Genomic DNA, 26,781 nt, shown 5'->3' with positions numbered 1-26,781 from the left:
TTGAAACGTCCATAAGAAAACTCGAGACATTTCGAACACAAAACTTTAGTATTGAAGTGCGGGTTTCCTGTTGATTAGCTTTGCCAAAAGGGTGGTGCCCTCTTAAAAAAGCATGGTGACGTACTGGCTTGCGTGGTTGTTTTAACTCGTTTCAGACAATTTGGCTCTGACAGCCCGGAGCACGCCATCTAGTTATCGGCACACGCATTGACGTTTGACCGCTCTGCTGAGTGCCACAAGCCAGACCACGGAGGATCAAACAGAAACAGTGAAAGAGAGAAAGAGAGCTTACACCTAGCTAGCAATTAAATGTCCGCGCTTTTGATGCAACACTTTTTTTATTTTTTTAGCTTGTGAAATGGTTAATTTAGTATATTAAATGTTTAAGATTTCAACCTTCCTTGGACGAAGGAACCCATGCCTGTGAAAAATTTCATTAAGTAACCCTTAAAATTGCTACTGTAGCAACTTAAGCCCTCTCAAGGGGACAGGTCAAAGACGTAAAGTCCTTAAATACTTTATTAAGTCGCGTGCCAAAGACGTGTGCCTCGCTGACAAACAAAAACTTGGTTTTACCGATTTGTGATCTTAACCCTTTGTTGCAGCTGTCATCCATCGTGCTATATTAGTTACTTATTTTTTTTATTTCCAACCAAAGCCGACACTAAGCTATTTTAAAACGATTCGTTCTTTTTTTAGTCCGTCTAGCAGAACTGTGATTGCCGATAGCTATATACCAGGTCCAGATTGTTAATTGGATGCTTATGCGCGAATGCGTGCAATCGGAAAACCACACACTTTACTTTGTTGATATATCCAAATTATTTCGTTACTCCCACCGACGCAGCCCCAAACAGTTTCTTTCGAAACTATCAGCCTTTATTCATGTGTTTTTCGAGAAAAGCTTGCTGACTGATCGAATAACTGTTTCATTTAACTTGGAAGGTCAAGTGTACTGCCTGTGGAGGAGTTTTATTCGAAAGAAATGTTTTTAACTGGCTCACTTATTGCATGATGATTTGGGGAATTCTCTGCAAAAACATGTGGTTCTGTATTTAGATCCAACCAAATACTACCCACATTAAATTTGGCTGTTTGACTTCACTTGACCCCAGTTTAGAAGAATTCATGAATTCTAAAGTATTCACTTCCGATCCGACGTTACTAAAATAACAAAATCTGATTATTTTTGCGATGGCTGCATGTCCCGTTTTTTTAGATTTCCTTTAAGGCGCCTGAATATGACTGGTGGCAATGTAGTCAGTGCTGTTTTTTATGAAGAAAACAAACCTGCTTTACGAATCAACTTAACGAATCAACTTAACGGCCTGCTCCCAGTTGGCTTGTTAGCTCAATTGGTAGAGCGGTGCACTAGTATCGCAAAGGTCAGTGGTTCGAATCCCGTACAGGCCTGATATTCGCTATTGCATGGATAGCGCTTTCTACTGCGAGGATCGTGCATCATACGAAACCTGCTTTATTAACAAATAAGATTAACAACACTGGTTATATGACATGTATTTGCAAAATCTCTCATGAATGGGCTACCAGCAAGGGGGACGGGGGTGAGCGGTAATTGGGTCGACTTTCTGGGTGTGTGCAACTGTTCCTCAGAATCCTTGCCGCATCATGGTCTATTCTTAGGCCCATTAAATACCCCATCTCAGTCACTTTTGGGCTAAAATAGAAACTTTTGAACTGGAATCTTCCCCCAAATGCCCGAAAATGTGCGACCCATTCTAGAGACTCATTGAAAATGCATTCCTATTATGGCCAATCCAGTTGTGAAGATGTGACCCAAACCGGCGGCAAAGGAAGTACTCTTATAGACGAGAACGTTTCGTATCTCATGAATAATTACCTGTATTGAGTGCATCGTTGAGCGATTTCGCCTTGCCGGCAGGCCACTTGAAAACTCTTTATAGTTCTCCTTCTGAACTCTCGAGAAACGCGAATCTTGTGTGGTACATAGAAGGTGCAGAAATGCCCTTTTCTATTAGTTTCGTCAGACTTCGGAGTTGTTACAGCCAGTCTGTCCAGTTCATCTAGACTGTAAAATCAATGATCATGAAGATTTTCATGCGCTGTTCCAATGTACTAAAAATGCGTAACATATTTGAAACTTTGATCGGTATTCTGAGTTACCAAGCGAAGCATGAGGGTTCTCTTAGAGCTACCCATGAATTTTTCGTGGTTCAGGAAATACTACTGAAATAAGCAAGGCTGCAGGGTTGATATCGTAAATTCAAGGAGGGGTGGAAGGGAATGGGTGTTGTCAATTCCCAGAATTTATCTGTTTGCAATTTATCCACAGTTACATGAATAATGCTTTAAATTCATGGCTGACGGAATATTTTTTTCCTAAGCCCGTTGAATTTCGCGTACAAGCAACACCACTCTATTCTCGTGAAGGACCAGGAAAGGTCTAACTAAAAGAAATTCTCTGCAGTATTTCCCATGCAGAAAAAAAAAAAAACAAAACAAAACAAAACAAAAAAAACAGATCTATCTGGAACTTGTTTGCTAGACACACAGGAAGGTCTTCAGTGTGATTGAATGTGTCAGATGATCAGTTTTCTTTCGTAGTTGTTGTATTTATAGATAAAATACTTGCCCCCAAGACCCCACTTTTCCTTAACGAGATTAATGCATATGTTTTGTATCTGTGGCGATAAAAGTGTGTTTGTTCACTCTAAGCACTTGACACGACGCGTGCTTGCAGATGAACGGGCGATTTTCTCAGCTTATCACGAACAAAATCTTTTGACTTTTAACAAAAAGTTACATATAAGAAGGTTGTCCAAAAAAGAGAGAATCCCTGCATTCACTGACTCGGAACATTCTAAACCGCTTCTTTTGCTATATATTTTCGTAGTCTCTTGACGAAGTGAAGGTCGGCAAAAAAAGGGCTTAACTAATCAAGAAAAAAATTAACGTGATCAAAATCAGCTACAAGAAAAGTAAAATGCTGACTGGTAATTTGTTTGAAGTTAAAAGGCTTACTTAAGACGTGTTCTTGGAACTCGTCACGATTATATCTAAAAAAGTTTGTAACAGTTTTAACTTAGGGTGACTGTCGGTAGCTTTGCCGTCAACAGCTCATTATAAGGTAAATCACGAAATTGCTTCTGATACTTACAAACCCAAAATTTCTTTTTGCGATTGCGTTTCTCCATGACTTGTTCCAGCACGTCCAAGCACCAACACGATACCGTAAACCACAGGAAGAACATGGACAAACTTCATGGTCTGAAGTTGCATTCTAGGTAAGGCCACTTCGGAGAGGGACAGTTTAAAGAAGAACCAATTGAAACCTCAACAGATCTGAAATTGAACAAACTCTTCGGAGTTCTTAAAAGGTCGATCCAACCTTCGATACCTTGTTCTCTGCCAGTTGTTTTTTAAGCCGAGCCCTTTGTGGTAACCCTTCCAAGTACTTCCCGAGTTTTTCCACTGGTATTTCCTCTTTTAACAGTGGTGCACGAACAAATCGTCTGCCAATTTTTATGCTTCGTCCTGATTGGTCAAACCTCTGACCAATAGACGTAAACGCCTGGATAGTCTCAGTTTGGGTAGATTAACCTCCTGTTCTCTAAATAAGTTGTTTAGGATGACAAAAGATTCTGCTCTTCTTGTTTTGTTTCTGATACAATGAATATATGAAGTTCATATATTTTGAACTGCGGTTGTAGATACGTATGATGCACGATCCTCGCAGTAGAGAGCGCTATTTTATACAATAGCGAAAATCAGACCTGAAAAAAATCAGGCCGTTACGGGATTAGAACCACTGACCTCTGCGATACTAGTGCAGCGCTCTACCAATTGAGCTAACAATTGTTTTGTCTCTGTCTCACCCTGCAGCTGTTGGGATTTGTGTTCCAGGAAGTAAAAGGACATTCAAGGAAAAGTTAAAAAATATCTATATGTCTATGTATTGAGGTTACTAAATGAGGAAATCCATTTTCACTTCAGTTCTTGAAATTACGGGCAGTGAGATTATTTTAACTCTCTCCACTATCACATCATGAAAAAGATCACTCACCAACAGATTAGGAGCCAAACTTCATACAAAAAGTCTGCGCTAGGCAGACAGTAATCAGATTTCCCTGGCAACAGGAACAGTGTAGCATTAAATGTTGTTGCACGCAATCAGCCTTAATCAAATTTGTTTTTTTTTCATAGTGGAGCGTCTTTCGGACAGCTCTCTTTTCTCGTTCTCACAGGGGCGCACAGAGAGGGTGTTTTCCGCAGGATTTCTGCTCAGGAATATCGAATCCTAGACTAGAGCTAGGCTAGAATCCTGGACTAAATTCCTCCACTAAACGCCCAACACAAAACAGGACACTCTTTAATTTTTCATAATAGATGGATGCATAAGCCCCCCCCAACCCCCTCCCCCCCACCAGAGTCAGATAAATTATGCTGGCATCTAATCGAGCACAGTGCAGGAAAAATAATTTTAAAAACTTCTTTAATAGATACCCTTGATGAAATGAATTTTGTAGCCCGAGAAATACGAACAGTGAGCCTGTTTTCCTCGCTTTAGCCTTAAGAATTTGATCCAGTAAAATGCTGTGTTTTGAATTTCAGTGAGCCTTTATTCATGATGTCCTAACTGTTGGCTGTAGGGAAGCAGGGGAAGGGTTGAAGGATCTTTAACAGCTCTTATCTTCAGCATGATGCCATGTCTCAGGGATTACGTTCAAAAGAAAAAGTTTTCAAGCAAAATTCAACTGAACCTACTAACAAACACGATTCTAGGAATTTGAAACGAAGTTAGAACGATTGCTTTGTTGTCATGGATATTGTTACCGCGCACATGCTGTTAAACACGTATGGAACTTTACGTTTGTTTGCTTTTCTATGATTCATAGGAATAAACGGTGGATTCTACGCAATCTTCGCTACAGACCAAAAAGCTCTGCTCTTGCAGAACCACCACCCCAGGTCTTTTCAGAATCACCAGATCTCAAACAGTCAATGATCAACAATTACTGTCCTTTTCTTGTATTTTTAAATATTAGTTCTGCTAAAAGTGTTATCTCAAGATCGTGTTGCGCAAAAATTCTTGGCTTTAAGACGCACCCCAACTTGAGCACTAACTTTCCACCCGAAGACAGAATTTTCTTGAAAAAACCGTGCGCCTTATAACCGAAAAACTACTGTATATACAGGAAACAAACAAGAAACTCCTTATAAGCTTCTTTGTCCTTCCCGTCTCCATATGGAGATTTCTTAATAATAGTTGCACTTAAGAAGTCTTGGAAAAAGTTCAAATGCCTTTTTCAAGGGTCCCATACCAGTTAAGTCTCAATCGTATTTAAAAAAAAAAATTCTTACTCTTCGCAAGCTTTAAGACGGAAACAATTAAAATCATGATTGATACTCAAAATCAAGATGTTCAAACTTCAATTTATTCAAGTTGAAATGTTGTAAAAAAACAGCACACGGCAAGTGTATCAACCCATAGTACATTTACAAGTCTGAAAAGAAAAGAGCTGTTTACTGCACTTCCTCAGCCAGTCTCTCTGCCTTTGCTACAGCCTCACTGATGTCCCCTACCATGTAGAATGCAACTTCAGGTAGATGATCATATTCCCCTGGCAAAACAGGAAGTCGTGTAAGCAAAAATATTCAAACCTTTATGGCTAAGAACAGAAAGGAAAAGATTAAAAACTGAATACAAAAAAAGATAGAACTAGAAAAGTCTGGCAATAATTTCCTCTTCCCTCAAGACAATATGTTCCTTTCCACATATGCACTGTGTAAGGACAATATATTTAAGAATAACATATTTAGATTTTTGAATTCATGAAGTTCAACCTACCATGGAGGATTTTCTTAAATCCTGAGATAGTGTCCTGACAACAACAAAAAAGAATTCAGAAAATACTGCAGAAATACATGTAATCTACTTGTATCATGGTGTAAACACACCACTACAATTCTTAAAAAAATTCTGCACAAAACAATTCCTTTCTTAAAACTTCACTGGCCTCAACTAATGCACAACTGCCATCACTAGTCTCCACAGACAGATATCACTTTTCTTGATGCATAGTGAAGGGATAGTCAATATCATTATTGTTGTACCGGTAACGGAACAAGCTTGCCATCGTGGCCCGTGAAAACCTCAGCAACTTGGAAAGGCTGTGAAAGGAATCTCTGGATCTTTCTTGCACGAGCCACAGTCAGTTTGTCATCTTCAGACAACTCATCCATGCCCAAGATAGCAATGATATCTTGGAGAGATTTGTGATCCTACAAAAACAAAATAAACAATCAAACATGACGAACAGTTAACTACGCCTCCTGGTTAGCTGAATTAGTAGAGCGCTGGACTGTTGTGCAGGAAGTCAAGGGTTCAAGCCCCAGCCAGAGCAACACTCAAGGTCTTAAAATAATCGAGGAGAATGTGCTACCTTTCTTTAGAATATTAAGAAATGGATACATATTCTAGTCTTCTCGGATAAGGACGAATAAACCGTAGGCCCCATCTCCTGCAGGGTTAGGAGACGTTAATTTCCCACGCACGAGACTGCTATGTGATGGATGTCCTTCCCTGGGATGAGATGGGTGGGTATATCTGCTGAGATGGGCTGTATTGCCCTTTGCAGACTAAAACATAGATAGATAGATATACACAACTACCACAACGGAAACGATATAAATTAGGTCCAATCTTCCACAGAAAAAAAAACTGTTATCTTGACCATAGGGGAAAACGTTTGTTTTACTTGCAAAATCTTCTGCACTCCTCTAGCTACTTCATAGTGCTCTTGCCCAACAACATTGGGATCCATGATACGAGATGTTGAATCCAGAGGGTCCACAGCTGGGTAAATTCCTAGCTCAGCAATGCCTCGAGAAAGCACAGTGGTGGCATCCAAGTGAGCAAATGTGGTGGCTGGGGCAGGATCTGTCAAGTCATCAGCTGGCACATAGATAGCCTGCCAAGAAACAGACAGCCTTTAACCACAAGGACAAGATTTTCTCTTCCATTTAAAATCAGAGTAACAGTGAGCCATTGAACTCAGAAAATTATCTATGTAGAGCTGAGATGTCTTGTTCACTACACTTATATATGTAAATGTTTTTGCATTTTTAAACTTTTTGTTCAGAATATTCATGTCTACTCCCTCAAAGCACTCATTGGAAGCACTCCTCTCCTATTTCAGTTCGGGGTTTTATTCATTCTGGAGTAAAATTCATTGCGTTTGTGTTTCACAGCAGCACTTTCAGCCATTTTCTGAGTTAAAGATTAGCATTTGAATAAAAAAGGTCTTGCCAATGGCTAAAAAATTAATTTATTTCACCTGTACAGATGTGATAGAGCCCTTTCTTGTGGTGGTAATTCTCTCTTGCATAGTACCCATATCCGTGGCTAGAGTTGGCTGGTATCCTACAGCTGATGGAATACGTCCCAGCAGAGCAGACACCTGCCGAACAAATACAAGAAAACTTTGTTTGGCTTTCAATTTCACAATCAATATAAAAAGCTTCCTGAGAAATACATCTTTTTAAGTACTTCCTGTGGTAAGTTGAAGCCAAACCTATCTCTGCCTTATCATCAGCTCAAAAGAAACATCCTTCCTGGGAGAAGAAATCTTCTCAAGTATTTCCTGTGGTAGGTTCAAGTCAAACTTATTTCTGTCTTATCTTAAGCTCAAGGCAAGCATCCTCAAGTGTCTTTGAATAAAGCTTAATTGAAGCAAGGATTCAATTAGAGGATTTGTCAACAAAAAAATTACTCAACCAAGTTACTCTTTTACCTTAGGGGCTACTTTACAAAACCAGTGCCCTTTAATCATAGATAATAATGTGCTCCATCTCTCTTACACACACCTCTGAACCAGCTTGAGTGAAACGGAAGATGTTGTCGATAAAAAGCAGCACATCCTGTCCTTCCTCATCACGGAAGTACTCAGCTACAGTCAGGCCAGTCAATGCTACTCGGGCACGGGCACCCGGAGGCTCGTTCATCTGACCATACACCAGAGCTACCTAATAACACACCACAATTAACACACATTTACAAAATTTGCAATTTTTAACAACCACCACTGCAGTGCAATACACCAAATACACCCTTGTCTTAACTGTTGATGACAGTGTGACCTTTGGGGTTTAAGGTGGCTTTCACAATGACTGCAATTTGACTTCAGGCTTCCAGTGAATACCAGCTTATATTCTTGAAGACATTTTATTGTGCTTGTCCTGTGCAAGACTATGTCCATTAGCTATTACATAGCTCTTGTAGTTGATGCGCCACATGTTTAAAGCAAATGCATTCTGCAAAGTTATAAGGGCAAACAAGAGAACTCAAGGTGTCCTGAATTCTTTTTTGTCACTTACATACAAAAAGACAAAAGGTTTGTTTTGTGCATTTTATCAATCTTATATCATTTACACATTCCTTTCAGGAAACACGCAAGCATTTATTTGCATATGAAAGGTCAAGTGCAACGACCCAGGAGATAAAATTTTTGTTTTCTTGTTTCAATTGGATTCAATGGCTGGTTCTTTTTCTAAAAAAAATCAAATACAGTTACGATGTTTTCTATGCTTTCCATTTTTAAACCATTCATTAAATACTTTGCCTGACATAATTCTGAATGTGAATAAACGACAAGAGTAGAATGCTGCCATAAAAAATACTTATCAGTGAACACACACGTCTCAATAATTTTATTAAGCCGACATTTTTTTGGTTTTCAAAGCTTAAATATTCTGAACAAGTGAAAGAAACTCGAAAGAAACTCTGTTCCAATTTTACTTTCATTCAAGATAAAGCTAAGAAAAGCATTCAAAAACATTAACATATCAACAATTTTATATAAGAAAATCTGCTTCAGCCTTTAAAAGTGCTGAGAATTTTATCAGTGGAATCCTACTGTCTGGAATCTTTGATATTTCGAAACTACTGATAACTCAGACTGAAAGTAATTTTCACCCCTCAGTCCAGAGCTGAAATTTTACAATTTCCCAAACTTCCCGATTTTTCCAACTGATCTTTGTTTTCCTGATTATGGCTCTGACTGAGTTTTCATAACCTTCAAAAACGTTGTCAGTTTCCCTCTTGATGCATTTCAAAATTTGAGTTAACTTCTAACTGTAAGAAGAAAGGAGGCACTAAAAACAACAGTGTTGTTTTCATGCAGCTACAGCTGTGTATTAGATTAATCAAACTCTCAAAGAGAACAGAGTGTAAAATTATTTTTTTTTCCAGTAGCCACTTGGCTCCAAAATATTTTAAAGTGGTAGCCAATTCCAAAAAGTTGATGGCCATAAAGACACACACACAAAAATTTTTTACCCTGTCACTGTACTAGATAGATTAAATTGCTCATGAATCATAGTGATACAGTCATACAAACATAAAAAATTACCCTGGCTCCAGCTCATGGGACAAACTCACTAACTCAAACATATTTATCCACATTCAATACCTTGCCATTACAATGTTGAAAATAGAAATTAAGTAACAACTAGGTCAACAATCATTTCTCCAACAAATGGAGAGAAAGTTTTCTTACAAATAAAGACTAGAGTCGCTCTTTTATGCTTCATTTGCTACTAATGATTGTTCTGTATGAAGAAAGCCTCTAATATCAAGAAGGCAACAAATGAAGGTCTACAACATGAACTTGACAGCCTGCATGGTCTACTGACTGTAATTATTACAAGTTCGTGCAACCATCACAGTGTAATCAAGATTAAATAATATTTTAAAAATGCCCCTGTTGTAAAATTAACACGAAAGAACATCATCTAACTATCCTAATTTTATAGACAAGGAAAAACATTGTTTTACAAAAGAGTTAGTGAAATTCATATGAGGCCTCAGTTTTTTAAAGTCGCAAGAAGCTTTCTATCTCAGGCATTAAATAGATTTAGAACCCCGTTTACGGCAATTGGCAAAATTTAATTTTGCTGCCTTTTCTTCTAATCCCTAAAAACAGAAGTGTACAAAAAAATTTCCCATTCAAAAAGATCACTTCGATCACTTTCCATGCTTCAATTAATTTCCTTGCTCATTTTAAATTCAAATGAGCTCACGCAGCAGACATATGTTGTCAAATGCGACGAAAAATGAGCCCGCTAAATTCACACTAGCTACAAAGGACACTAGAATGGATCAAATACAACATGAAAGGTTACCTAAATCCAAGATGGCATCTGGCGATGATAGATTTACGTTCAACATTGTGCATGTGCTGCGTCTTGGAAATGAGCTTAACGAGGAACTTTGCTGTAGATTTATCACTAGATCTCTAGGTAAGGTGTGAGTAGAAATTCTAGTCGCCAGTTTGGGGACTAATTTTCAGGATTTGGTCACCAAAGTGAAAAATTTAGTTGCATTTGCACCTGTATTAGGTACAATTTTACACCCTGGAGTACTATTTTTTCCCTTTAATTTTCTTGAAAGAAAATGTGCTCCTGGGAGACTTAAGTTTTACAAATTTCCTGGGGGAGCATTCCCCAGGACCCCTTAGAGGTTCTACTTCAAAAGTTAATGAAAACCATGCCAGAAGCACTTCTGCACCATTCAAAGGACCATTTATGTAGCTTTCTACAAAATGCATTTGCAGCTTACTTTGCAGTGAACAGTGTTGACAACAAAATATTTCACAATATGTTCCTTGAAATAATCTTTCAATCTATACCTTGGAACTCTTGTCCTTCAAGCTGATGACACCGGACACGATCATTTCATGATACAAGTCATTTCCTTCACGTGTTCTTTCTCCCACACCAGCAAACACAGAGTAACCACCATGGGCTTTAGCAACGTTGTTAATTAACTCCATGATAAGCACAGTTTTTCCAACACCAGCTCCTCCAAACAGACCTTAAGAATTTGTAATTAAAAAAATAATAATAAGTACATAATTTTTTGCCAAGTCAATCACAAGTCGGTCAGGAGACTTTGTAAAATAAAAAAAAAAGTCTGCTGGTATGAAGCCACCAAAAATTTACTACAATTTGGGTGAACAAAAAAGTATATGTAAATAAGCAAAACAATGGCTATGAAGACACATCCTAAACATTACTACATTTTCTTGACTTTAACTACAAAAAGACAAGGCAAAAGCGCCCTAAACAATCACAAATTGATCATACCAATCTTTCCACCCTTAGCATATGGTGCAAGAAGATCCACTACTTTGATTCCTGTTACTAGAATCTCTTGTTCTGTACTCATTTCCACAAATTCAGGTGCTTCTGCATGAATGGCAGCACGTCTGAAAATAGTCATGGATGAGAAATATAATTCTCTTTGCTGTGAGAGCGTGAAATAAGGCCTAACACACCTTAAGATTTTCTACATATCGATTAGAACATTTAATTTCTTTATTGAGCTCAAAACTTTTCATCTCTTTAATTCTATTTAATTTCTTCTTTGTTTTTTTTCTTTTCAATGAACCCTTCACACCCTAACATCAGTATGCATATTCTCCATACTGTTCTCTATACAGTTCCTAAGGTGTTGACAAGGAGAATTTGTTTATCAATCAACTCTCTTAAATTGGTGATCATTTCTGTTATACCAGTATTCATGATTTTAATGAATGATTCAGCAGTATTGCTGCGAGGAGGAATTAGATGCTGGTCACTCTTAGCAGGGATTTCATTGGAAGCTGGCAACCAGCAAATTCTGGCGGCTATTCTCCACAACAAAGCCAGCTGCTATGGCCATTCCACTTCCTGGTTTTTGTGTGTTTTTTGGGAAACATTCAATGCATTCTTAAGGCAGTCATCAATAAAAGGTGTTTTTGTTGATGTTTTTTCTCCTTTTTGGTTGTTGGGTGATTTTTGTAACAATTTCTAACTTGATTTCTGATTCAATCAACAACACAATCAGTGTGCTGGGCACCATGTTGAATAGACAGAAGAGAAATACTGGTGACAAATCTGCATGGATTACTGCTGAACTGTCTTCAACTTACATACATCCCAATATATGCCTACTTCCAAAATTAATGAAACCCCTGTCCTAGCTTTAAAAAGTTAAGAGCAAATTATTTTTAAGCACACATTTGAAGGAAAAACAGATATGCTGACTGCACTACAACATGTATGTGATGTCACTTCTATAAAACACTTCATTCTTGATAATGACTGGAACTCAGTTTTTCTATCTCCAAATAACCAATGTAATTACTTACTTGTCAGTATCAACAGGTCCCCTTTCATCGATAGGCTCTCCAATGACATTGATAATTCTTCCTAGTGTTTCTGGACCTACAGGGATTGTTATTGGCCCACCAGTATCCTTACATATTTGGCCTCTAACAAGACCCTCTGTACCATCCATAGCAATGGTTCGCACAGTGTTTTCACCTAAAGAAGTTCAGTCAATGAGTTAGTGGAGCCATCCCCACAAAAAGCTTTTTTTCCATGGCCAGACTTACCACTACCACCAATCTCAACAGTTAACTAAATTCTGTTCCTAAATTTTGTGTTGGAAGGGATGATCAAAACTCAAGTTAGTATGCAGAATGTTTGTGCACAACTCTTGCTGGTATGTATGTCACATTAGAAATGTTGAGTTATGGTGGAAGATAGTAAGGAATGTCACACATCTAGGCATTTTCTCAATTGAGGCTCCATCAATCTTTTTTTTTACTTTCTCTTCCTTAGTTTTTTCCTGAGCTACAAATGACCTACTTTCACGACAGGAAGATTACTTTGCAAATTCTAGTGCACTGGGATAATAAAAACACTTGCAAGTCATAGTACACTTGTGGTAAAATATGCTGCTTTCAAAATTCATATTATTTTAGGGGGGAAAATGATTCATAAACTGATTGTTGACTATAGTCACAGGAAAAAACCATAATAGACTGGACAGAATTTTTTTCCCTCCAAGGGAAGCTTAGATAATGATTTCTGGTCACAAAAATTTTAACATCTCATAAATTTTGCTGTCACAGAAAAATGGTGAACTTTCAAAAGCGATACAAATTGAAATAACAGGCGTGGAAGGGGGGAGCAATTCCTGTCCTGTGGAAGATTGCAGAGTACAAGGGGTGTTTCCAAATCATAGGTGTTTGAAACTTTCCGGATAATGATAAAATAAGCAAACAACAAAAATAATTTTAACTGGCTAAAGGAATCCCTACCTAAATGTTGTGCGACTTCTAGGATGAGTCTCGGTGATCTACCTTCGACCTCCAAGGAGTTCAAAATGGGAGGGAGGGCCTCGTCAAATTGTACATCAACAACGGCACCAATAACAGCGATGATTTTACCAACTGCTCCTGGTGCGGCGGCCGGAGCTGCTGAGCCTGCTTTAGGTGCAGCAGCCGATGCAGCAGCCGCAGCGGACACGGGCTTATCGGTTGAAACATAACGACGATTATCTGGAGGAGGCAAGTTGAACATCACTCTTACCACATAAGCTGACACAATATCATCATGCAAGTCCACAAAGAATAGAAAGGAAGCACATAAAATTAACATCGAAAACGGTTAGAGACGTGAAAGTTAAGTCGGGTTACTGTTTAATGTTAGCCTGAAAGTAGGAAGTTATCATCGCTAAACATGAAGTACAAAGTCAGTCAAGTAATCAACGTGTCTTCATACGGGCGCCGTCCAGAGAATTCACTTCTTAAACAGAGTAAAACATGAATTTTCGTAATTTATGTACTTACATAGTTGCGAACATACTGGAAGTGTTCTCTGTTGAGTTTGTCTCAGAGTGCGAGAAACAAAGTTAGGTCTAAGAGCGGTTCTTGACGCACGCCGTAAACCGTGGACCAACATGGCGGCTGTGAAAAATGGTGAACGAAGCACCGGTGACCATGTGACCTAAGATCGTTTTGGCGAACCTTTCCGAAATTTTACGGATATTTTCCGATCGTGGTCGCCGTAAAATATGTAGCGAACAAGCACAGCATGACATGCACACGTGATTGAATCATGATATCAACAGCAGATTTCGATTTCATCCAATAGAATTCGACATAAACACACGCGCGTCCGTCTTCTGTAATCAGCCGTATTCCAACATGTAGTTCACGAATTTTATTTCTCTCGCGACCTGGGAGGTAGTTTCTTTGCGTTGCAAAGTTCTTTTGAGTTTATCTTCGTAGGAAACTATAGGAAGAAGCGAGTTTCTTTCGGAAAGGTGATTTTCTCTTTCGTTTGAAATCAACCGGGTGGGTTTCTTTTAAACCCTTCAAAATTTGGCGGGAAGGAATTAGGCTAGTGTGCGAAAAACGTGGTCTTAGTTGGTTTACAATGCTCCTCGCGAAAAATATTGGCATGAAGTTAAGAGGGTGATAAAATCAATATCATGTTAAGACTGAAAGACCTTGTGATTTTTGTGTTTCAAACTGTCTTGCTCAGCACTATATGTATTGTCCCTATAGTTGGTTTTATCCCATCGTTCGAATCAGATTTTCACGGAATAAATGCCTTGTTCAAGTTTGTATTGTAAATGTTAGCTTTAGTACAATATATATTAGGGTTTCTTAGTTTTTACATTAACACTTTTCTTGCTGTCTCGTTTAATAGATGTGGATTGGGTGATCTACAAAACCTGCGTAGCGGCGAAAGGAACAGGAAGTCCAGAAACATGTTTTGATTTGGACGTGAAAATTTTTCCGACTTGCTCCATCAGATGACATATGATTCAAAGATCAAGCAAGCAAAGAGAAAACTTTTTCGATGAATAGAGTTGAATTCAAGTTTTTAAGGAGGACTACGTGGACATGCATGACTCAGCTTACTGAGTACTCTATTTATTGCCATGGAGGCATGCTGATTTGATCGCATCCCAGGAACTTAATTTTGTCCTCACGTAAATTGACCTGGGTGTCTTTTTTCTAGTAGTACATAGTATGGGTTACAAATTACCAACTCGTTATTTTGCGTTGTGTTCTTTTATGATTCTGATGTTTTGGATGTTATTAAACGCGGTTTCCCTCTTGTATTTGGGATCGAACGATAAATATTTTACCAGAGGGCACGGTAGACATCTTCAAAACGACAGCCCATCGGATGATTTCGAGAGAGAGATGGCGCAAGAGAAGGATCCTAACACGTTGGGTTTAATTAGAAATAAGGAGGACCAGACAATAAGGGAACATGGATACGAAAAACACGCCTTTAATGAACTTGTGAGCAACAGATTGGGTTTTTACCGTGAAATACAGGATACAAGACACGAACTGTGAGTAACTGATTTTAATGTATTTTACTATTGACCCAATTATGCTATTTGCTGCAGAACTCTTTAATCTTAAAAACCGTTGATTACGATGACTGCTCCTCCCCACCCCCGTATGAGAGAGGTCTGATGCATGAGTTCTATGACCTAAGCAAACCTATGATAGGGTAACACTATGTTTGTTTTGATTCATATTTTACATCACAGCATTACAGGTGATTACAAGAAATCCTGTCAGTGGGGGAGGGGGGAGGCTGTGGTGGGAGGGATGCACAAGGTTTTGTCAATGTCAATCAAGTTGAAATGATCTTTTGACTATGTTGTTTCATGTTGCACTCTCAGTGCTACTTTGAGAATTGTAAATCTTGTGGCTCCTTCTTTCAATTCCTCAACTTTTTTTTATTGAAAAGCAATTTTCTAATTTATATTGCACCTCAAATTTTCTTAAAGTAATTTCTATAGAAATTATCCCTTTTTTTCTTTCTTTTTTTTTATTTTTACACTCACCATTCCAATTGGCCATTTCCAATTGATACTTTAGCTGAGTAAGTTTGGAAAAGCTGGAATGTAAAGAGAAAGTTGAGTCATTTATCTCTGGCTGATTATTTATTATACAAAGAAGTTATTATATAATTTTCTCAGGGGAACACATATCTGAAGCACCCAGTGAAAACAAGGTCCTGCAAGCTTTGTGTAAAGTATCCATGTGATTACTTTAAACCCCAGATATACTGCAGTCAATTTACCAAATTAAATTAAGTGTATAAGTACTTATAATAATGATTATTCTTCTTTGTTTTATTGCAGGTGTAAATCAATCAGATACTCTTCAAATCTTCCATCAGCCAGCATTATCATCTGCTTTCACAATGAAGCGTGGTCAACATTATTGAGAACTGTACATAGTGTCTTGAACAGGACAGCAGAAAACCTAGTTCATGAAATAATCCTGGTTGATGACCAGAGCAACTTAGAAGAATTAAAAGATGAGCTTGAAAATTATGTAGAAAAATTACCAAAAGTTAAACTATTGAGGACAGTTCAACGCGAGGGTCTCATTAGAGGGCGTACGCTTGGAGCAAAGAGTGCAACAGGTGAAGTGCTAGTATTCTTGGACAGTCACTGTGAGGTGAATAAAGATTGGCTTCCACCGCTTCTGGAAAGGATCAAAGAAAATCGCACGACAGTTGTTTGTCCAGTGATTGACATGATCAACTCAGACACATTTGACTACCAGTCCTCTCCTTTGGTACGTGGAGGTTTTAATTGGGGTCTTCATTTTTCATGGGAACCTTTACCAAAGCATTTGCTTGTGAAGCCAGAAGATTATGTTCTACCCATCAGGTGAGGAAAAGTAGATTTGACTTTTAGAGTTGGTTTCCAGGGTTAAACATTATTGTGTGTGGGCAATTGGACTTTTGACTCCCATGAACTCCTGTAGGTGTAAATTTTTTAGTTCTTTGACTCCCAGAAGTGATTGTCTTGTAACTTCTCAATATGACATCCATACATTATCCAGCAAACAGGTAATGAGAATACTCAAACTTATCAGGTAGAAGCTGTTAATTATCTTGATCTAACACCAAATTCTCCTATTTAATTCACAAAGAAACGTGTAGGAGCTAGAGGGGAGAATTAACAAAAAGATCTTGTGATGTGTATAGGGTTAATCAGTCTGCACCCCCCACCCTTTTCTTTACATAGTTTTCCATCAGATCTGCACAGAACTACACTTTAGGGTAGAATTTGTCACATGCTGTTCCAGTGTTATGATACAGACCATGTTGTTGCTTAAGAGTAAAAGATTAGCGGTTGCATAGTTTTTATCACCAATTTCGTGTTTCCTGCAAGTAGTTAATTAAGTCAGATCACAAACCGCCTAACCGTGATTGCAGGTCTCAGCTCATACTTCTGAAGGAATTAAATTCTATGGAACAAATATTTGGAGCTGAAACTCTTTTTACAACTATCAATCAAATAGCAACTATTATAACTTGTCCATCTGACTTTCCTGCACTTCATAGTTGCAAATTGACTTTACTTTGAGTTTTTGTTGGCTCTTAGTGGTAGTTCCTTTTGTTTTTGATCAAGTATTGTAATTACTGTTTGTTTTGGTTTAATGAAATCCTGAGGAAGTCCTTTTTATTAATTTTACTTAACCTTAAATCTAGACCTTATAAAACATTGCCAATTTTGCCTTTGTCAACAGATCACCTACCATGGCTGGGGGATTGTTTGCCATGGATCGTAATTATTTCAGTCAGCTCGGTCAATATGATGAAGGAATGAACATCTGGGGAGGTGAAAACCTGGAGATTTCATTTAGGGTAAGTTAGCCAAGTATGGGTCTGAAACGTTGGGTCGATGAATTGTAATTTCTGTTTCAGTCTTTAAATCTTTAAACCAGAATAGCATCAAACCATGTCTGATTGTCCACCTGGTTACTGTGTGAACTTAAACAAACCAAGTATCTCATACATGTGATTGCAACAGAAATTCCGGTAGCTGTACAAACCAGGATTGATCATTCTCTTACATGTACCTTTATCACTTAACAGTGACCAGCATCTGATTTCTCCTTACAACATCACCCCTGAATCACACATTAAGGTCATGAGAATAAAGGAAATGATCACCGACTAAAGAAGCCCTTGATTGTTAAACAAATTCTTCTTGTCTGCACCTTAGGAAATGTATAGAGAACAGTATGGGGAATGTACGTACTGATGTGAGGGTGTAAAATGTTTTAAATATAATTTTATTTCCTCAAATTAGCACCCAGGCACTTTTTCAGCTAAAAGGAGAGGTGATTATATTAATTATTGTTAAAAGGGGGCTTAATTGAGGGAGCTCTAACTTGCTATTTAAAAGAAATTACAAACCTGAACTGATCGATTCATTAATATTTAGATCTGGATGTGTGGTGGTTCTCTTGAGATCATCCCGTGCTCTAGAGTTGGACACATATTCCGTAGATGGCGGCCGTATGGATCAGATTCAAAAGGAGACACCATGTCCTACAACTCAATGAGAGTTGCAGAAGTGTGGCTTGATGACTACAAGAAGTATTTTTATCAAATCAAGAAAGGTCTTGTGGGTGAACCCTTTGGAGATGTTACTTCAAGAACTGAGCTAAGAAAGAGGTTGAACTGCAAAACTTTCAAGTGGTACTTGAAGAACATTTACCCTGAGATAAATCTTCCCCAAGAAGGTGGCAGTGTTAAAAGTAACATGTGGAACCCTCATGGGTTGCAAAAAGAGAAAGTGATTGTGAAGAAAGGAAATGTAAGTTAACAATCAGTTTTGTCAACCTTTCTACTTCCATAAGATCATAAAAAATTTAACTTTCCCTGACAATTTCAGATCAATGTCGGTATCTGAGTGTTTACCCCACCCTTAATCTAACATTATCCTAACTTGTTATTAGTTGACTGCTGTTGGATTAAAAGTTCCATCTGCTAGCACACAAAATTTGAGAGCAGGATTGCATCACATTTTGGTGTACAAAATTGCCATAAGTTGCATAATTTTGTCATTACTTTATGGGGGGAAAACAGCCATCTAGGTGTATTAAGAACCTTTTTGATATTTTGGAGAAAGCAAAGCACGATACAACTTTTCGATGTAATTTTTGAAAAAGGTTCATCATAAAGGTCCTTTAAGAAAAATAAAATGAATTGCAACAGTCGGTGGATTCTCAATATTTATGGTTAGGGGCTCTTAATTATAATCAGGATGTTTGTATGATGGGGTTATAAATAAATAATTATAAAATAAAGGTCTTTATTAAGAATTATTGTGCAAACAGACATGCAACAATTAACATGAATAGAATGAATCAGGAAAAAGAAAAGGTATTAATTACTATTGAAAAGACATCTATTAATAAAAATAATCTGATTTAAAACGGCTTGTCTGAACCTTAGGTAAAATATAATTATGGGACCTAGTTCTCAACTGCTGTGTTCTCTGGGGAGGTAAGAGATCGCTCAATGCAGTGTTGGTGGAAGAGATCCTTTGCCATAATTTCTTATCTCTGTTACAACGGATATCCAAGATACTGTGCTGCTTTAAGCAGTAACCCAGCTCATAACATCTGGCAAAGAGCTTATCAATTCTACTTAAATATTTACTATGAAAGGCACACCCCCAGACCTCAATAGCATATGTAAAAACTGAAAGAATCAAACTTTGAAAAAGTAAGTCCAAATTCTCAATAGCGTAGCCATAATATTTACATATTCTTAAAATATACAACCTACTGCTAGCCTTACGGAGTAGATAATCAATATGAGTGTCCCAATTAACTGGCACTTGCTCAAAGGTAACACCCAATAGTTTCAGTTTTTCTTTCCTCCCTATGATCTCGAGTGGTTCAGGAGGCGTCTTGGAAGTCTTTCCTCGTTAAAGAATTCCCATGTTTTCTTCAAGTTGACTTTCAAGCAGTTCTTCTTGGACCATTCAGTAAAGGATAGGTTTGACTGCTTCTGCATGAGGCCACATTTCCTGTCTTTTCATGAATAAAATTACCTAGTAAGAAACAGGCTAAAAGTAGCCTTTACTTTTAGACACTTATTGTTACAGCACTTTGTTTTATCTCACAGCTTCAAAATGTTGGTAACTCTTTGTGTCTTGACATTCCTGGTCGGTCAAGTGAAAAGCGAGCCACTGTTTTGCTACGCGATTGCCAAGAGATTCATGCAATGGTTAGTCAAACTAAGTGATACATTCTGCCATGCTTGAGGACACCACTGTCTTATGGATAGCACACTGGACCTCTGATCAAGAGGTCAGGGTCATTGTGTTGTATTTTTGGGCGTGACACTAAATATTCTCTCAGGGCCCCTCTCCCCATAAATGGGTTTTGGTGAATTTCTAAGAAAATTTGAAAAAACACCATGGCATAATCTACCATGGACCAGTGTCCCATCTAGGAGAAGTAGATATACCCCAAGGTTCTCAATAAGTCAGGGAGCTAGTAGATGGCCAGCTGCACGGAGTTGGTGGGTGACAATTTGAGAGCTCCTTTCCAAGGCCTCAGGGCATGATCTCCTACAAAATATTACTTTTGAAATGCAGAGGCACTGAAATGCTATTTTATGTATTTGTTTGGAACCGGAGTTGAAAATCCAAGGCCAGGGACCTATTCCAAGTCGCTCAAAGAGGGGGTGCCACTATCTAACAGACAAATCGCAATCCCGAGGATAAGTGTTGACAAAATGTGCTGTGCTTATCACTGGATAGAGTGTTATCCAGTGGATAACCGTAGGCCCAGTCTCCTGCAGGGTTAGGGGTAGGAGACGGTAATTTCCCACGCATGAGGTTACAGTGTGGTGGATGTCCTTCCCTGGGTTGGGATGGGTGGGGAAGATTTCTGCACTGATGAAAATGTATATTGATATTAGCGCAATATAAGTTAATAAATATTAAATTAAAAAAATGAGTGTTATCCACCCCTGAAACAATTATTGGAATTTTTAGGTACTATAAATCCTCTATTAAGCCCCCCCCCTCTTTAAAGGAAGAAATTTAGTAACCCCTTCTATTAAGCCCCCCACCCCTCCCCTCAAGAACAAAAATTCAAAATAACACTCCATGTCAGTAAGTACAATAAGTTTATCCAAGTACTGTAATTTTAGTTTGTCATTTAAAATTGATTATGGTGATTGATTGATGTTATCATGTTGGCATCAACAGAATATGGCATATGGAAATCACAGAGTGATGCTAAAAGTATAGCATGGCTAAACAAGGTCTATTGAGAGAGTTAGATCATAAAATTGAGTTCTTTATTGTCAGCTGCTTGACGTCCAGCTGCATCGTATCCTCCTATTGTATCCTCACTGGTAGTGAACATTGGGCTAAGTTAATAAGTCCCCCCTCCTCTGATAAGCCCCCCCCCTGAAGTACCTGAAATAAATAAGCCCCCTGGGGGGGGCTCATTAGAGGATTTATGGTAATTAAATTTTATGTCTGACAGCTGCAGTCCCCTGGACTGCATATGGTTTATTGCAATTTTACAGTCTTTTGAATTCACAATGGAACCTTTTTGCAGTTTTGGTCACTCAATCAAGACGATGAATTGAAAGTGGATCGCTTACTCTGCCTTGAAGTGACCAGACGACAGATGCTGAAAGTTATGAAATGTCATGGGCAAGGAGGAGATCAAGAGTGGCGGCACAATAAGGTATGTGTACTTTATCATTCATGATAAATCTCTATCCAGTGGATATGTATAGCACAGTAGGCTTCGCACTCATCTGCTGGATAGTGATTTATTTGTTAGGTAGCTTAATTATCTGCCCTAATCACCCGAGAGAATCTGTATTATTGCCCCTACCATATAAATTAGAGCTCTGTACTTTTTGGTGATTGTGGTTTCTCTTACAGTTAGATTTTCTCATTTCATATGAAGGGTGTTTCCCATAACCCCTTGATTAACAAAACATAGTTTAATGGTTTTAACTGTCTGGTGAGCAGTTAAGACAGGCCTCTTGTTCATGTTGTTGACTGTGATTTGTGGTTTGATTATCAGATTGGAAGTAATCATTGAAGTTCTTGTCTCTAATATTCTTCCTTGTCATAACAATTCATACTCTCACTCGGTAATCAAAGAAAACCTGAGCTCTATCTCCTGAAGTCAAACTTTTTATTGGGGATGGGCTTACTTTTCAAGTTTGAGCTTCAATTTGATCTTCTACTTTTTTGTTTAAGACTTTGCAGTTGTACCACACAGCTTCTGGTTTGTGCATGGTGTCTACAAAGAAATCAACAGTTAAGATGGAAATCTGTGATGATAGCCCTGCCCAAAAATGGTTCTTCACTTATGATTAAGGAGAGTGAAACTGATTTTAAACAAAGTGAAATTTATCTGCAGGAGAATACGCATTATCTTGATGTAGTGCCAAAGTCTTCTTCAGAGTTGTCATTAGAAGCCAGTGGTGGGTGGAAATCCATAAAGACCATCAGACCATTTTGTACTGGCTACTTTATGAATAAGTGATCAGACAGAAAAGATATATTTTTGAATTGATTCTTAGCTCAGTGTAAGGCTAAAAATTTTCTCAAATTTGATGTTCCAGAATGCTGGAAATCACATCTTGGATACTTTCAAAAATTTACATTTTTCCAAGGGAGCATGCCCCTGGACCCTCTAGGAGATGAGTGCAAAACATCATGCCATGCTTGCTATGCAAGCATAATTCAATTTAGTGGCTTACTCAGTTCAGATCATACATCTATTACTTTTGCTAGTAGCAATCCTGCTTCTTTGTTATTATATACATGGATGTGTGGAGAGCTAGGCCAGAAGGGAGAATTACAAATCAGATCTAGGAAGTTCTCTATCTTTCACCCCAATGAGTTCAATATAAATTTTCCTTACCTTATGCCGAGTATGCCTTATAAAAGTAACTGTGAGAACTTGCTGTCAACCCAAGACAGAATTTCTCCTAACATTGTCAATACAACATCAAGCGGACAAGTGATGAGAATAAGAAAATAAATCGATGAGGGGGTTGTTAGTTGATCCAATACCAAATTCTCTGAAGTAACATGAGAATTGTATGGTAGACAGGAGAGAGAATTCCTAAATGAGATCAAGGGTATGAATGGATTAAATCTAACACTGTTCCCTGGATGATAGCTGTTTTTCTCCTCTCTTCACTTTGAATTCTCTGCTTGACTATGTATTGATATGGTGAGAAATGACGTTTTGGTCATTCCTATTCGTGAAAGGGTTGTAAAGATTACAGAAGGCTTGAGAAAACATTTTTGAAGTGGCACATCTAATATATTTGTAGACTTTCTCATAAGTGGTCATTCCCTACAGGTTTATATGGACATGTCAACATGAAACATGTACTCAGGGTTCCCACACCCCTTGAAAGTCCTTAGATTTAATTTTTTGTCTTCAAGGACTTTAAAACTGTTGAATTAAGTCTCGGGTCATTGAAAATTTCTGAAAAGTACTTGAAGATTTGTTTTGTTTTTGGTGTTGAACGTGTAAGATTCTTGCACAAATCACAAAAATGAGTTTTTCTTTCAAATCCTGTGTCTGATTATGATGTTTGACACGTGATAAAGAAAAATGTTTTTTTTTTTTTTCATTTCTGTTAGCTCCTATTTAATGCCAAAGGTCCTTGAATTTGAGAGCCAAGGTCCTTGAAAATGACCTAAAAAGTCCTTGACTGAATTGGGTTCCTGAAAAAGTGGAAGAACCCTTTGTACTGTCGGAAAGCCTGAACAATATTAAAAAAGTCTATGGACTATAAACAGGAGCTCAAAGAATCTCATGATCACATTTTTGTTCAAAAAAAGAAGTTAAAAATAAAATTGTTCCCTACACATGAAATGACATTGAAGTGAACAATTTATTGCCTTTTACTTAATTCATGGAAGGAAATTATTGACTGTAAAATTTATTCTATTTATCAATGTTACATAATTGTATTTTCCACACCAGGTTGTAATATTTTGATAAAAATTAATGTTAACCTTATGCTTTGATATTAATTGTGTAATAAATAGTTGTTTTGCTTTATGTATTTTAACATAAGTTGGTATGTTTAAGTGGATCTGCTTCAGGACTTGTGTTATACTGGTTCTTTGCAAACCAGTGTTCACTGAGGTGAAGTTAACGAGATTGAATTGAGAACTTTGCGCAACTTTCATTGTTGTTTCCAATCCTTACTCCTTTACTTATTAAAGTCAGTATACATATTCTCCATCACTGGTGGATCCAGGGGGAGGGTCTGGGGTGTTCGGACTCCCCTATCAAACCTAACGCTTACAACTTTGAGACAGGATCGGGTATCACTTTTAACTGGCTGATTTTTTACTGAATCCAATTAAACAGTTAAGCGGTCAAGGAATTATAATGTGCAACCACGACTGATGGGAGGGGGTGTGAGGGAGAAGTAATTTGCCTCAAAGAGTCCAACAGTCCTTTCTGAACTAAAGTTTGGACCCCCCCCCCCCCCCATCAAAAATTCCTGGATCCACCTCTGTCCATATTGTTCTCTCTATTCAAACTGCCTCCCGGTTAGCTCAATTGGTTAGAGCGCTGGATTGTGTTGTGTGGGAGGTAGAGGGTTCAAGCCCCAGCCGGACCAATGAAACAAGCGAGGAGAATTTGCTACCTTTCTATAATCAAGACATGGATTGATATTCTAGTCTTCTCGGGTAAGGATGAATAAACCGTAGGCCCTGTCTCCTACAGGGTTAGGGGTAGGAGATGTTAATTTCCCACACATGAGATTACTGTGTGGTGGATGTCCTCCCCTGGGTGGATGGGTGGGTGTTGGCCCTGAAAAGCCCCCATGGGGAGTGGTCAATTAACCTATGCATGTCTGTATGTTCTATACCCATTTGTATGGTACTGACAAAGAGAATTGGTTTTAATTAACAATCAAGAGCTTTGGCTGGTGATCATTTCCTTTAACTTGAGTCACTGCCTGTGATAGTGTGGTAAGAAATTGGATGTTGAAAGGGCCATAAATTATATACCTTCTCATTGCACTTTGGAACCTTTTTCATATACTTCTGATTTAAAATAGTTTTCCTTCAATATGAGCCTGCTGAAAATACTACAATTTAGAAAAATGGATGAGTGAATAATTCTTTCTCAAAGTGAAGTTTCATAATTACAAATATGCAAGTTTTCTATCTTGGGCTTTTAATTTAGTTCTTTGACCACCCCCACCTGGTAACCTCCCTTCAAAGCACTTTTAAACTTTGTTGAAGCAGGATATAGTTTTGGTCACTGTTATAATTTTGACTCTAATCCCATTCTAGTTGAGTTTTTTTTTTTTTTTTTTTTTTTTTTTTTTTTCTGATTTGACACAAGGTCCTGAGCTGACTGCTAGGGATGGTCAGAAGTCTTCTCTCAATTTGTGAGAAAAGAAAATGGGAACTGTCAACCGTGAGGACGGGAAAAAGTGCAGGAAAATGTTCGGGGAGGGGGGGGGGGCATTTGCGATTGGGGACACCATTTAACAAATGGTAAACACCACAGCGTACACTATTGAGTTATGGATGCATGCGGGAGGTTGCTAAGCGCGAAAGAAGCATAAGAGTTGCTCGACGCGATAGCCAAGAGCGACTCTAGCTTCTTCTCGGCTATCGCATCGAGCAACTCTTACGCTTCTTTTGTGCTTAGCAACCTCCCGCATGCATCCATAACTCAATAGTGTACGCTGTGGTGTTTACCATTTGTCTTATAACATAACATCGATACATTGTAGCTAAAGAGTTCCCTTTTATTTAACAAATCTTACGTGACCAGAAAAGACAAGCACGTGCGGAAAAATAGTCTTCGCATTTGCTCACGTCAGCGGCGTACACCCACGGGCAAATGGGGGATGCTAAATTGACCAATCAAAGTGCACGCTTTACTTTGGTTATGTTATAATTCCCTTTCTTGGACCCTTCAAATGAAATTGATTGCTGAATGATGGAAAAAACTCTCTTATTGAACATCTTGGTGAGTAGTACCACTAATTATTTTTATGAGTTATGCCATATTTTGGTGAGCCCATAGCCCATATACAAACAACAAGTTCTCTGGAGTTCAAATATTGCAATATTTGTACTCTAAATTGTGCAGTTGGATAATAAAAGGATAAATTAGTTGAACGAAAAAAGTTGCTTGATATTATATTGTATGGATTAATAGTGTCAATCTGAAAGGTAAATTTTTGTCAAAGTTCTGCTTTTTCTGCGCAGCCTAGATGAAGGGAAAGGCTGCAAACCACCACATGTTGCTTAGAATGATTAGGCATATTAAAGTGTTTAGCAACTGGTTTGGATACTTATTCATCATCTTTCTTTATGTCATGAAAATGTTCTCAGAATCATTCGCCTCATTGTCTTCCTGTTAACAATACTCGGACATTATACCTGACCTGAAATTTATTTTGATTAAAACCTTTACCCTTGTCAAGTTAATAAAAGAGTGGGATAATTAAGCAAAACAAGAAAGATAGCCTCATACTGGGTAATAATATTTACTCTACAGCAACTAAAAATCCTCTCCTTGAGAAAACTGTCTTGAAAGAGAGACAACATGTGCAAGGATCCCATATACATCAATGTTTTTTTAAGAACTTTTCTCAAAAGACCAAGACAAACTACAGTCAGCAAAAAATGGAAATGTTCCAGATACAAATGGTACTGCGGTACTCCCCCATAACTGTATGTAAAAAATAATTATTTGACATCTTTTCATTTGAGAAATTTTTGGGAAACAAAGGATGTACAGTTGTTACTGGGACAAGTGAAAAAAAAAATGGCCAAAGTAATCTGCTTGAATTACCCTCCTTTATCATATAAGGGGCAAAATTACTGAATTGTGATTGGTCAAGACAGAGGGCATTTTTTCTTAATTTTTGTAATTGCCCCGGCCAAAGTTACTTGAAAATGATTGGCTGAAAACCGCTTAGCAACGGCTGCCAAGGTAAAGAAATTTCTGTTTGTTTTGTCACAATGGCGTCCCGTTTTGCGCAAGATCAGTAAGAAAACATTTTGACCCTTATATTATAAACAAGTAATCACATGGTTCCTCATAAAATTAAGGATTAATATCACTTGTGTTTTCGGAA

General features: G+C 38.0%; 3 protein-coding genes across 4 annotated transcripts in view; 1 reads left to right on the top strand and 2 right to left on the bottom strand.

Annotated features, from left to right (window-relative positions):
- LOC111325965 (uncharacterized) overlaps positions 1 to 3,452 on the bottom strand; it is a 39,760-nt gene extending 36,308 nt beyond the window's left edge. The window contains exons 1-2 of the mRNA XM_088740887.1: positions 3,140 to 3,452; positions 1,862 to 2,050 (exon numbers count right to left, since the gene is read on the bottom strand). Coding sequence (XP_088597013.1) covers positions 1,862 to 2,050; positions 3,140 to 3,261 — 311 coding nt within the window. The 5' untranslated portion in view covers positions 3,262 to 3,452. The remainder of the gene's footprint in view (positions 1 to 1,861; positions 2,051 to 3,139) is intronic.
- Positions 3,453 to 5,395: 1,943 nt separating this feature from the next.
- Positions 5,396 to 13,826, bottom strand: LOC111325975 (ATP synthase subunit beta, mitochondrial). Its single transcript, XM_022929892.2, has 11 exons — positions 13,662 to 13,826; positions 13,131 to 13,370; positions 12,174 to 12,348; positions 11,128 to 11,249; positions 10,671 to 10,855; positions 7,849 to 8,007; positions 7,320 to 7,442; positions 6,741 to 6,953; positions 6,097 to 6,264; positions 5,831 to 5,864; positions 5,396 to 5,603 (listed from the first exon to the last, which is right to left on the bottom strand). Exons 1-11 carry the CDS (start codon positions 13,771 to 13,773, stop codon positions 5,506 to 5,508), a joined length of 1,629 nt encoding a protein of 542 aa, XP_022785627.1. The 5' UTR covers positions 13,774 to 13,826; the 3' UTR covers positions 5,396 to 5,505.
- An 879-nt stretch (positions 13,827 to 14,705) lies between these two features.
- Positions 14,706 to 22,159, top strand: LOC111325972 (polypeptide N-acetylgalactosaminyltransferase 11). 2 transcript variants are annotated; one of them, XM_022929890.2, is made up of 7 exons: positions 14,706 to 15,184; positions 15,989 to 16,525; positions 17,391 to 17,508; positions 18,092 to 18,466; positions 19,786 to 19,887; positions 21,237 to 21,368; positions 21,896 to 22,159. In XM_022929890.2, exons 1-7 carry the CDS (start codon positions 14,853 to 14,855, stop codon positions 22,013 to 22,015), a joined length of 1,716 nt encoding a protein of 571 aa, XP_022785625.2. In that variant the 5' UTR covers positions 14,706 to 14,852; the 3' UTR covers positions 22,016 to 22,159. The 2 variants fall into 2 exon arrangements, 1 of the variants encoding a protein (XP_022785625.2); XR_015993935.1 differs by lacking the exon at positions 21,896 to 22,159 and having other exon boundaries at positions 19,786 to 19,970.
- Positions 22,160 to 26,781: the final 4,622 nt, after the last annotated feature.

The sequence above is a fragment of the Stylophora pistillata genome, chromosome 12 (genome assembly GCF_964205215.1).
Source record: "Stylophora pistillata chromosome 12, jaStyPist1.2, whole genome shotgun sequence".
NCBI classification, from domain to species: Eukaryota; Metazoa; Cnidaria; class Anthozoa; order Scleractinia; family Pocilloporidae; genus Stylophora; species Stylophora pistillata.
Note: the sequence above shows the minus strand (reverse complement) of the source record. Positions and strands in the feature narration are given on the sequence as shown.